We start from the raw sequence: 12,876 nt of genomic DNA, 5'->3' as shown, positions 1-12,876 counted from the left end.
CCCAGACTCCGGAGGAGGGAGTGACCCAGAGAGAGAGCAGTCTAGCTCTGAATACCTTTCCCACTTTCTCTCCTACCTCCCCTGTGTCTCAGAAGGCAGACTTCAGAAATTGTGATCGCGTTGTCACACAAAGCCACAAGAAAGGTCTGGAATCCAAACGAGAGCCTTTTTAGTATTTTTAAAAAGTTATCATTGTGCTGTATTTTCCTACCACATAGGTAGACTATGAAAAAGAGCATTGAGGGGCGCCTGGGTGGCTCAGTCAGTGGAGCATCTAACTCTTGATTTCGGTTCAGGTCATGATTTCCAGCTTGTGAAATCGAGCCCCGTGTTGGGGCTCTCCCTCTGTCTCTGCCCTTCCCCTGCTCTCCAATTAATTGATTGACTGACTGATTGATTGATTGATTTTAAAAAGGTATTGAATTCCGTTCCAGCCTTTACAACTTGATACAGGGTTTGACACAGACTTTTCCTTGGAGTACTCTCATTAGTAGTGACCTCGGTGCCCCTCTCCTCAAAAGCCACACTGACCCAACACCTCTTAATAAACCCTGAGGGCAGGACTGGCACAAATGGCTGGGTTTGGTTGGCAACTCTCTCAAGGTAGATTATATAGCATTTGGTGTCTTTTCTCCTTGGCTTTGGGTCTACATGCCTGTTCTGGAAAACCAAGACAATCCTTTCACAAGTGTGAAACACCTGCTTTTTATTTCCAGGCAGAGAAAATAAAAACAGAAGGATACAAGCTGTGGTTGCTTCATAAGACTACCCCCCCCCTCCAAAAAAACCCCGAACAAAAAACCTAACAGTAACAACAAAATGACGCAAAAATGGGTAAATTCTCCCTCAAACAGCATTCCAGAACTCTCCTGCCCTCCTCTCCTGTTGTTGTCGTTTTTCCCAGAAGTCCTCTGACCACACAGTTGGCCCTCATATCAGCCAACTCCCCAGATGAGTTATGGGTTGACCCCAGGGCCAGAAGGGGATGGGGTGAAGTTGATAAGCATCATCTCAGATTTCTAAATGTTAAGTAGAGGTGAAAAGGGTTTCTTTGCTCAAACTGGACCCTTTGGGGAGTCAGATGTAGTGTTAATAATATTAAGACTACAGGTGTGAACTGGGCTTAAATAAAGAGATCCTTGGTTCTAAATCTAGACTGAAACTTCCATCTGGCTGACTGCGTGAACTTAGGCAACTCATCTTTTTCCCTGGGTGTGATGGTTAATTTTATGTGTTAACTTGGCTGGGTCCTGGTGCCCAGATATTTGGTTTTTCCGGATATTTCTGTGAGAGTCTTTTTGGGTGAGATTAATATTTAAATCTATAGACTCTGAGTAAAATTGATTACCCTTCCTAACATAAGTGGGTTGCATCCAATCAGTGGAAGATCTGAAGAGAACAAAGAGACTGATGGCCCCCAAGCAGGAGGAAATTCTGCTAGCAGATGGCCTTCAGACTTGAACTACGTTATTGGCTCTTCTCTGGGTCTCTACCTTGCTGGCCCACCCGAAATATTTGGGGCTTGCTAATTTCCACAATCATGTGAGCCAATACCTTAAAATTGATCTCTCTGTCTCTGTCTCTCCCTTTCTCTGATAGAATTGGATTGAATTGAATAGAATTCTGATAGAATTCTCAGATTGGATGATAGAATGTATATCAGATTGGAAACATGAAAAATATAACACACAGTGATGTCGACTATATGAGGAAATAGGCACTCTTGGGCATCCCTGTGGGAGAGTAAATGACTATCTCCATCCTAGACAGTTTGAACTACTTAGAAAAATTAAAAATCTGCATATTCTGTCACCTAAGTAGGTACCGTACACACACAAGAATAAGGATATTTATTGCAGCCTTATGGCTAATACTCAAAGATTGGAAGCAATCTAAATATTCAGCAAAATTATGGGAACCCCACACAGCTTAGTACTGTGTACTCTGAAAGTAATGAGCCAGCTCTTTGTGGGTTGACAAGGAAGGTTCTAAGATTCCAAGACGTTGAGAGAGAACAGTGAGGTGCAGGACAATGAAATGGAATGCTGTTATTTGCAAGAGAGAATAAAAATTAAGTGATTATAAATATAGGGCTAATAAAGAAACTGGGAACACAGCCTGCCTCTTGTAAGGAAAATATGTTACTGAGGACAGGGAAAGACATCCTTTCGTCCTTTTGTACCATGGGCATGCATTATTTATTCAAAAAATAATTAAAAATTTAAAACCTGAAAAACATAGGGGAAACGGTATCAAAACTGACATCCCTTCTGGTAAAAAATGTTCATTAGAAACTTGTAAAAAAAAAAAAAGTGAAAAAGCAAGCTATCGTAGGATCAGTATGATCTCAAATTTGTAAAAAGATATTTATGTATGGGTGTCCCTGCATCACAAAATGATTGGAAGGTATACTCCCAAAGTAGTAATTCTGGTAATCTCTTTGTGGTATATAGTAATATATATTTTTTATTTTCTTCTGAACGCTTTTGCATGTTATCTGAATTTCTATACTGATCATTTATTTCTTCTAGTTAGAAAAGCAATTTTTAAGAGAAGACTATATGTAAAATTTTGCGTTTCTTTATGCAATAGTTCTGAATTGTTGCAATGTTTGTAACTCATATCCTGGTTGATCTCCAGTCTCCGGGGGATCCTAAAACTCAGCTTTTAGCCTCATCTTACCTCAGATCCTGATAATGATCATAATAAGACCACATTTAACCTTTCCTAGGTAGTCCTTTATAAAAATAATTTGCAATTAGCAGATGCAGTCATCATTATCTAATTTATATGGCTGATCAATTCATACATTGTGTATATTCACCCTCTTAAACTAGCAAGCCTCTATAGGCCTTTTAGAACTCGGATATGGTTAATCGTGTATGTTTCCTCCTATTTGATGTTAATTTATGTCTTGTCAAACAGTAACTGTATTCCTTTCTTTGTTTTTCCCTGGTAAGAATGGCATTCAAAGTCACCCATTCCTGTTCAAACAATAGTCCTGTAAGACCTTAGCACGTTGCCTCAAGAAACTGCCAGATAGTTTTCCAAAGTGTTTGTATCTGCCCCCAGTTTCTGGCACAGGACTCCCGGAACCTTTGTAGTTTCCTAAGTGGTACGAGCATCAGGAGCGTCTTTGGTTCTACTGAGGTGATTCTGAATGGGCTCTGGATGGCTCCTGGATGATTAGAAGCTTGGAACTTTCAGCTCTACCCCTCATCCTCCAGAGGAGGGACTGGAGGACTTAATAATTGATCATGCTTATATGAAGAAGCCTCCATAAAATCCCAAAAGTAGGGGTTTGGAGAGCTTCCAGGTTGGCAAAGCCATCCCAGCTCTGTGGGAACAGAAGTTCCTGCACACATGGGACCCTCACAGTCCTCACCCTGTGTATTTCATCCTATGTATTTATTCATCTGGCTGTTCATCCATATCCTTTAATAAACTGATGAATGTAAGGAACTATTTCCCTGAGTTCTGTGACCCACTCTAGCAAATTCAGTGAACCAGAGGAGGGGGTAGTGGGAACCTGCAATTCTTAGCCAAATTGAACAGAAGCTGTGGGTAACGTGGAGACCTACTAATTGCAGATGGTATCTGTAGTGGGGTGCAAGCAGTTTTGTGGGACTGAGCCCTTCATCCGTGGGATCTGACGTTCTCTCCAGGTAGACAGTGTCAGGATTGAGTTACATGGTAAGGCATGCAGCTGGTGTTGCAGAGAATCGGTGGGTGTGGGAAATCATGGTATGAGAAATCTGGTGACAGAGGTGTGGTGGGTTTGGTAGTGGTGTGAAAAGTACAAGAGCAATCCTGGAAAGAGAGCTGGATTTTTCCCAATTCAGGAAAACTGTGCAGGTTTTCCCTACACATGGGTTCAAAGAGCTAAAGGAACGAATGAGACCAAAGTCTCACCAAATAGAGGACGCTAATAAAGAGATAGAAATTATAAAAGGAAATCAAATAGAAATTATGAACTTGAAAGAATAACTGAAATGGAAAATTCACCAGAGGGACTCCACAACAGATTTGAGCAGGCAGAAGAAAGAATTCGTGAACACAAAAATAGATCAATCAAGATTATCCATTATAGGAACAGAAAGAAAAATAAAGAAAGAACAATGATCAGAGGCTTAGAGATCTATAGAACACCATCAAGCATGTAACACATGCACAATAGGAACCCCAGAAAAGAGGAAAAAGAAAGGGGCATAAAGAATATTTGAAAAAATGATGGCTAAAATTTGATGGGAAACACATTCAAGAAGTTCAGGGAACTCCAAGGAGGATAAATTCTACACATCCAAGAAGTTCAGGGAACTCCAAGGAGGATAAATTCTACACATCCAAGAAGTTCAGGGAACTCCAAGGAGGATAAATTCAAAGAGATTCACACCTAGACACATAATTAAGCTGTCAAAAGACAAAGATAATTTTGGAAGCAGAAAGAGAGGTGACTCTCAAACAAAAGGAATCTCAAAAGACTAACGACTGATTTCTCATCAGAAACCATAGGGAACAGAAGGCAGTTGGATGATATGTTCAATGTCCTAAAAGAAAAAAGAACTGTCGATCAAGAATTCTGCATCTGGCAAAACTACTCTTCAGAAATGAAGGAGAAATTAAGATATTACCAGATTAGCAAAAACTGAGATTTGTTTCTAGCAGTCTTGCCCTGCAACAAATACTAAAGGGAATCTTTCAGATTAAAATGAAAGGACACTGGGGTACCTGGGTGGCTCAGTAGGTTGAGCGTCCGACTTCGGCTCAGGTCACGATCTCACAGCTCGTGAGTTCGAGCCCGGCATCGGGCTCTGTGCTGACAGCTCGGAGCCTGGAGCCTGCTTCGGATTCTGTGTCTCCCTCTCTCAGCCCCAACCCACTCGCATTCTGTCTCTGTCTCTCTCAAAAATAAATAAACGTTAAAAATTAAAAAAATAAAATAAAATGAAAGGACACTAGTTAGTAATTCAAATCCACCTGAGGAAATAATGAGCATCTGTAAAGATACTTTCAAAGGTAACTTTGGTACTCAAAGGTAAATATGAAAAATGGAAAAATGTGTTTTTTGTTTGTAACTCATTTTTGTCTTCTGACTTAAAAGGCAACTACATAAAGCAATAATTATAAATCTATGTTGAACATTGTGTGCCCACACAATGCATAAAGATGTAATTTGTGGGGTGCCTCAGTGACTCAGTCAGTTAAGTGTCCAACTCTTGATCTCAGCTCAGGTCTTGAGCTCAGGGTCATGAGTTCAAGCCCCATGTTGGGCTCTGTGCTGGGCATGGAGCCTACTTTACAAAAAAAAGATGTAATTTGTATCATAACAACTTAAAAGGTGGGAGAAATGAAGATACACAAGGGCAAAGTTTTTGTAGAATAATGAAATTAAGTTGGTATTAATCCAAACTAGATTGGATTACCATTAATGGTAATCTTCAGGTAATGGTAATCTTCAGGAAACCACTAAGAAAATGACTAAAATATACATACAGTGAAGGAAATGACAAAGGAATTAAAACGGCACACTAGAAAACATATATTAACACAAAACAAGGCAATGATGGGGGGAATTGAGGAACTAAATAGACATAAAACATAATTTGTTTTCTACATGATCAGTGATCACATTAAATGTAAATGGACTAAACTCTCTAAAATCCAGAGATTGACAGAATGGATAAAACAATATGATCCAACTGCATGCTGTCTACAAGAGTTTCATTTCATTTTATTTATTTTTTAATGCTTATTTATTTTTGAGAGAGAGAGACAGAGATGAAGTGTGAGTAGGGGAGGGGCAGAAAGAGAGGGAGACACAGAATCCAAGGCAGGTTCCAGACTCTGAGCTGTCAGCACAGAACCCAATGTGGGGCTCGAACTCATGAAGTGTGAGATCATGACCTGAGCCAAAGTCAGACGCTTAACTGACGGAGCCACCCAGGCACCCCTACAAGAGTTTCATTTTAGATTCAAAGACACAAATAGGTTGAAAGTAGAAGAATGGAAAAGGTCTTGCCATGCAAAGAGTAACCAAAAGACAGCTGAGGTGACTATGCAAATTTGAGACAAAATAGACTTTAAGACAAAAAAAAATTGTTACTAGAGACAAAGAAAGACATTTTATGATGAGAAAAGGGTCAGTCCACCAAGAAGATATAACAATTGTAAGCATACACACACTTAACAACACAGCCCCAAAATACATGAAGAAAAAGAGGACAGAATTGAAGGGGAAAATGGACAACTCAAGAATAATAGTTGGAAGGGCACCTGGATGGCTCAGTCAGTTGAGCATCCGACTCTTGATCTCAGCTCAGGTCTTGATCTCCGGGTGGTGAGTTCAAGCCCTGTGTTGGGTTCTGCTGGGTGTGAAGCCTACTTAAAAAAAGAAGAAGAAGGAAAAGAAGGAGAAGGAGAAGAAGGAAGAGGAGGAGAGGAAGAAGGAGGAGGAGAAGAGGAAGAGGAGGAGGAGGAGAGTTGGAGATTCCAATACCCCACTTTCAATAATGGGTAGAACAACCAGACAGAAAATCATCCAAGAAAGAGAAGTTTGAGCAACACTGTAGACCAACCATATCTAGCAGACATCTATAGAACACTCCCCACAACAACAGCAGAATACACTCGCTTCTCAAGTGCACATGGAACATTCTCCAAGATAGACCATATGGTAGACCATAAAGTAAGTCTCAGTGAACTTAAAAAAGATTGCAACCATGCAAAGTATGCTCTCCAACCACAATGCAATGAAATTAGAAATCAGTAACAGAAGGAAATTTGGGAAATCACTAAACCGGCGGAAATGAGATAACATGTTTCTAAATAATAAATAGGTAAAAGAAGAATTAACAAGGGAAATTAGGAAACACTTTGAATGAAAGAGATTGAAAATACAAGTCACAATACTGCAGAGAAAAGACCATCACTTCTTCCATGTTGACTCATACCTTGAACTGCTTCTGCTTGATAATCTCGTCCTCAGGTCTCGATAGGCGTCCTGCCCGCTGATTCACATTTACCTCTTGCTTATTTTATGTCCCTCTGGCTACGCGATGTCTGAGGGATCATGGTTTTATTAGGAGAGCTTTAGAGTTGGTCTTTCGAGCCAGCCTACCAAAATGCAGGAAGAAAAAGAGGACAGGACTGAAGGAAAAAACAAGTTCTCTCTGCCCTCTTCAGGCCTCTCTCCTTGTAGATTAGACATCTTGTACTTCATAGGAGAATGAGACGGATGACCAAGGGACTCTTTGAAGTGGTAAGCCTTTACATTTTTTAACAGGGCTTAACCTCCTAGCCAAGCCTTCCCTTTCTACTGGCTCCTGGGGTAAAGTCAGTAGGTAATTAACAGCTCCCCGCACAATGCCAGGGACCTGGGAATGACTCCAGGCGGAACTGCCACCCTACCAGCCTGGCTAGCAGACCAGGGACCTACCACCAAAGGTCTATTGTCCCCTTTCGGTTTTTTATCCAGTTTCAGAGAAAGAAAAAAAAATACAAATCTATTTATGAGTTCAAATCCACAAGTTCCTTTTTAAAAATTAAGTGCCATTTTTATAACTAGTGGAATATTACCTTAATAATAGTAAGAGGATTTAGAACACAGTTGACAGGAGAACCACTTGTACACGACACACAATTGTATAGTCAGTATCTCAGGCTAAGGGGCAGCTTGTCAGTCTTTATTCCGGCCCCTATTGATTTGTTTTAAGAATCTGAGGTGAGAGATCGTGATGCATTACTCTGATGTGAAGCAAAACCCATCTGGCTTTTGGCATGCCCCCATTTCCCAGACAGATGGATAATGTGGTTAGCTGGAAGTAACTGCCTTTATAATATTCATATCTGCTCAAGGATGTCCCAAAGATCAGAGGTCTGAACAAACATGGGTCGTATTTTTCTTGGCAGATGATCTAACCCAGATACAACTTTAGAACAGGGGGGCTCAGTATGGTCCCCAGACCAACAGAGTCAGTGTTGAACCGGGGAGCCTGTTCAAAATGGAAACTCTCAGGCCTTGCCCCAGACCTGCTGGATTAGAAACTCTGGGGGTGGGGGACAGCCATCTGCATGTTAACAAGCCCTCTGGGGGGCTACCGACTGACACGCGAAGGCGAAAGCCACTGCTTTAGAAAACTATAACCATATTTCTAAGAAAGCAGAGAAAACATTAATTCTGGAAGATCTTTTAAATGCCTGTTATGTGCTAAGTACTGTTCTTCCAGTTCTCGGGGCGGGGGGGGGGGGGTGTGCCTCCAAAGTCTCCAGAGAGCAGGGAGGGAATCTAAATGTGGGAAGCTTGCTGTAGGCTGACTGCAGCCTTGATAGGGCCCGGCAGGCTGCCTGGAGGCCCCAGTCGCTAGTGGCCAGAGAAGAAGGCAGACCAATGGTTGAGGAACACAACTTCCCTCTTCCCCAGGAAGCTTGTGATCCTGGTACGTGAAATCTCTCCTTTTAACTGTTGAACAACTTGGAAGCCAAATGTTATGATTATTAAAAAAATTATTTTTTTTTTTAAAAAAAGAACAGCTCTATTGAAACGCAATTACATACCCCACAGTTTGCTCTTTTTAAGCGTATAATTTGATGACCAGTTGATGAACATTTGCGTTGTTTTCCACTTTTCGGTATTATAAATAATGATGCCATGAACATTTGTGCACAAGGTCTGTGTGCACTGCGTTTTCATTTTTTATGGGCACATACCTCTAAGTGGTATCACGGGGTCATGAGATAACTCAGTGTTTCCATTTTTGAGAAACTGCCAAACTGTTTTCCACAGAGGCTGCCCCATTTTACCTTCCCGGCAGCCGTGTATGAGGGGAATGTCCAGTCCCACATGCTCACCAACACTAGCTATTGTCTGGCTTTTTAATTTTAGCCATTCCGGTGGGCATGGTGGGATTTGTCACTTCGATTTCCATGTCCCTCGTGACTAACGATGTTAAGCATTTTTTCAAGTTATTATTTGTCCGTTTTTAAATTATGTTGTTGTCTTTTTTATTATTGAGTTGGACAGGTTCTTTATGTTGTTTGAAGTAAGTCTCTTATCGGGGATATGATTCGAAACTATTTTCTCCCGTGCCGTGGGTTGTCTTCTCTTAATTGTGTCCTTTGTGGCATAAAAGCTTTTAACTTTGATATAGTCCAACGTATCTAATTTTTTCTTTGGTCACTTGTGCTTTGGGTATTGTGTCTAAGAAACCACTGCCTAACTCAAGGTCCTAAGGGTCTACTCCTGTACTTTCTTCTAAGAGTTTCATAATTTTAAGTCTTTATCTTTAAAGTATTCTTGTTAACCCTTCAGACTACTCAAAACACATCTCTGTGTGGATCTACCTTACAGTTGTGGAGTAAACAACTGTCAAGATTTGTCTGGGACTCAGGGCTTCCCAGGACCTGGAATTTCCAGTGCTAAAACTCAGGGTCCTGGGTAAACCAGGATGAGTTGGACACCCTACCAGGGCGCCTCCAACTTGCCACCTCTAATAAAAACCATTTCCCTGGCTTTCCGTAGCTTACAATAGATACTGAATCCCTACTCACCTGAATGAAAGATCAGTTTGTTTTCAGTTTAAGGAGCATTTATTGAGTGCACACAATGTAAAACCCTGGGGTTGAGTTTAGTGAGGGATATTAAATTCCAATTTCAGTGCCCATAAATAAAGTTTTATTGTTCTAGGCCCTTGGGGTGCATCAGCAAACCTTTATGGAGCTTAAGTTCTAAATAGGGCAGCTATTCTAGCAGGAGGGGAATGGTGAAACAGAGAGGGAGGATTTTTGAAGGCAGGGATTTGGTTTTATTAATCTTTGATTCCCCGGTGTCAGGGCTATAGAAATCAATAATGCTTGCCGAATGAATGAAGTGTGTGATCTTTGGCCTTCTCATATTTAACTTTTTTTTTTCTTGATTCATTTCACTGGACCTGGCAGCCCCTGATGACAGTGACATGCCTAACTTGTCGTCTCGCATATGCCCCAGTGCCTATTACCATGCCTGGCATGCAGTAGGTGCTCAATAAACAGTACCCTAACTCATGCGTACTGTCTTTACATGTTTCATTCCCTTCATGTGCTATACCAGCCTGGGTTTCAAGAATATCGAACTGAAAACAACATAAATGAATCCCTACAAATAAACATTTAGAGAGGCGGTGTCAGCCGAAGAGCGCTCATTGGTACCTCGACAGCCATTTCACAGGCTGGTGTGCCCTATAGGCACCCAGTAAAACATCACCAACCACGGAGAGCCTGTAAATTCCTCTAACCAGAAGGGCTCTCCCCGCCCCCTCTCCCCGCGCTGCCTGCTCTGCCCTCCGCCTCCTCCTCTCCGCCCACTCTCCTGGCGGCGGCGGCTTTGTCTCGTGGGCTGGTCCCCGGCGGCTCCCTCCCCCGAACAGCTGCCGCCGAGGGAGGAAGCGGCGCGGGAGCTGTCCAGCACCCCGGTGCTGAAACCCCGACCGCGAGCCATCCACCAACACCATGTAAGGGCCATGAAAAGGGCTCGTCCTGGCGCAGCGCGGACATGGAGGAGGACTTATTCCAGCTAAGGCAGCTGCCGTGAGTATCATGGGGGCGAGTGCGAGGCAGACAGGCTTTCCTTTAAAAAACGAAAACCTGCAAGGGGGCATCTCTGCATGGCTTCTTGAATTGAAAAGGAACTGTTTGAGAGGAAAGAATTAGGCCCAGAGGAGACAAGCCATTTTCCTACTCCAGGAGCCCAGCCTCTGTATCTTTGATTCAGTTCTATTTTTCAGATCCGTCAGAGTCTTATGGGGAACAAGGGGTGTTATGTTTTCCCTTTTAATTGCTCGCGATCCTAAAGGGATTTTTGAGGTCTGTGTTTTAAGAAAGCGTTAGCTGCTGTTTTGAAATGTGGACTGAATTGATGAGTCCATATGCAATGACATCGGTTTTTCCCAGCCCTTCTCCAAGGCTGTGAAATCCCTAATTTTTCTGCAAGGTCTTTGGGAAGGGAATGATACCGATGTTGCAAAGTGGTGTCTAAAAAGCCGGAATACCTTCCTAGAGGGGAGGCTTGGGCAAAGTCTTGTTGTTTATGAAGTGTGTGAATGAGAGGGCTGTGCACGGTCGCTGAAACCTCTTGCCTTCTTCTGAATGAAAAGGTTTTTGTAACAGCCAGCTAGAGTGGGACTCACTGTCGATGGCTATCCTCAAGAACATCAGGAATACAAAGCTAGAGGATGGGAATTTGTAAGGAATGTCAAATTTGCTCTGAGAATCTTGGGGGAATAAAACCAAGCAACGGAAAGGACAGGGGCCTTGTAGAGGGGGCTTACAGATTTCTCCTACTACAAGCCGATGGTGAGCTGTTAAGCAAATCCCAAGACTATGAGATGGGGCATTAACAGGGATTTCTGTTTTAATTTTTAGAAGCACCAGCTATTTGGATGATACAAGTAGACATTGTTTGGATTTGTTGGAAAGGATACATCATTGTTAGTATACGTGTGTTTTCTTGACTTAAAAAATTTTTTTCCTCTCTAAGCCACCGAGAAATTCTCCCAAGTGACTTTTAGTGTGACTGATACAGCTCTCTGAGGCTCTGAAACCTGAAGGGTATTGTAATGTTTACTTCTCAATCAGTGTAAAATTAATTTTCATTTTAAAACTTTAATTATTCTTTTACATTTTTATTAATTGATCCACAAACAGGGTATCTTATGTAATGTAGGGTTATTTCACAAATGCTAAAGGATGCTCAGTGTTAGAATTTCCAGAGGTCAATGTATGAATACGTAAAAATATTCATATCTGAGTGTAAATCTCTTAAGGGAAACATACCACTTTCGTTGAAAATAAATATGTCCAAAAACCAACCTATTATCGCAGAATAAAAAGTAATTCAGAAACTGAAATATGAAGTCTAGTACCTAGAATAGGAATACAATATATATTGGATCTGCAGTTTACTGAGATAAATTTTCAAAAAATGTCAGAGCATGTGAACTTTGCAGATTACTCAGAGACTCGGGTATAGACATGACACTATTGTGATAATTCTTTCAATTCAAAAAGAAGGCAAAAATAATCAGAGGGTTTTATTTATTTAAAATTTAAAATTAATTTAGTTTTTTTATACTAATGTACAATATAAGGCACTAATAGAATCTGTACGGAGGATAAATAAAGTTCAAAAAGAAGCTCAAGAATAAAAAGTAAGTCTCTCTCTTCCCAAACTGCAGGTTAAGTTTCTTGATTGTTCTCCCTGATATTTTAACATGTATTATCCATTAGAGAGGCCAAATTGTGTACTAAGATCGCTGGCTCTCGAGTGACACAGACTTGAGTTCAGATCCTGACTTTGCCACTTTCTGCTTATTTGACTGGAGCAAGTGACTTAACCTTTCTGAGATTGAATTTCCCCAGCCATAAAATGGGGCTCATAATAGTACTTGATTCACAGAGTTGCTGTAATGATCCAGTGACATGACGTGTGCTGAATGCCTGGCAAACACAAAGCATTTGACGTATACTAACTAATATTATTATTACATCTAAAAAAATCATTTATAAAAATATGTAGAGGCTCCCTATGCTGAAAGCTTAAAATTGTAATCTGCAATTTGAATGAAGTCAAAATTAGCCCTGAAATGTGTTGACCACTATTTATAAAAAAAGAAGTGAAGTAAAAGGAACAGCCACGTGAATCTGAGTGGGTTACAAATCACGACTTAGATGTTTTTTAAACCACACCCTGTGTATATTGTGCACAGATTGCAGGCAACAGATTTCCTGAGAGCAATATGGTTTAAAGAAAAAATCAGAATGCCTTGTAGAGGGTTGGCAAGAGTGAACTTTGGAACAGGCTCAGTCTCATGGGAAGCCAAGTGTTAATAGATTATAAGCCACTAA

General features: G+C 41.1%; 1 protein-coding gene across 1 annotated transcript in view; it reads left to right on the top strand.

Moving 5' to 3' along the window:
- The first annotated feature begins 10,227 nt into the window (after positions 1-10,227).
- SVOP (SV2 related protein) overlaps positions 10,228-12,876 on the top strand; it is a 77,422-nt gene continuing 74,773 nt past the window's right edge. Inside the window, exon 1 of the mRNA XM_015075880.3 lies at positions 10,228-10,560. Within this exon, the coding sequence (XP_014931366.2) occupies positions 10,526-10,560 (35 nt within the window). The 5' untranslated portion in view covers positions 10,228-10,525. The remainder of the gene's footprint in view (positions 10,561-12,876) is intronic.

The sequence above is a fragment of the Acinonyx jubatus genome, chromosome D3, assembly GCF_027475565.1.
Source record: "Acinonyx jubatus isolate Ajub_Pintada_27869175 chromosome D3, VMU_Ajub_asm_v1.0, whole genome shotgun sequence".
Lineage (NCBI taxonomy): Eukaryota > Metazoa > Chordata > Mammalia > Carnivora > Felidae > Acinonyx > Acinonyx jubatus.
Note: the sequence above shows the minus strand (reverse complement) of the source record. Positions and strands in the feature narration are given on the sequence as shown.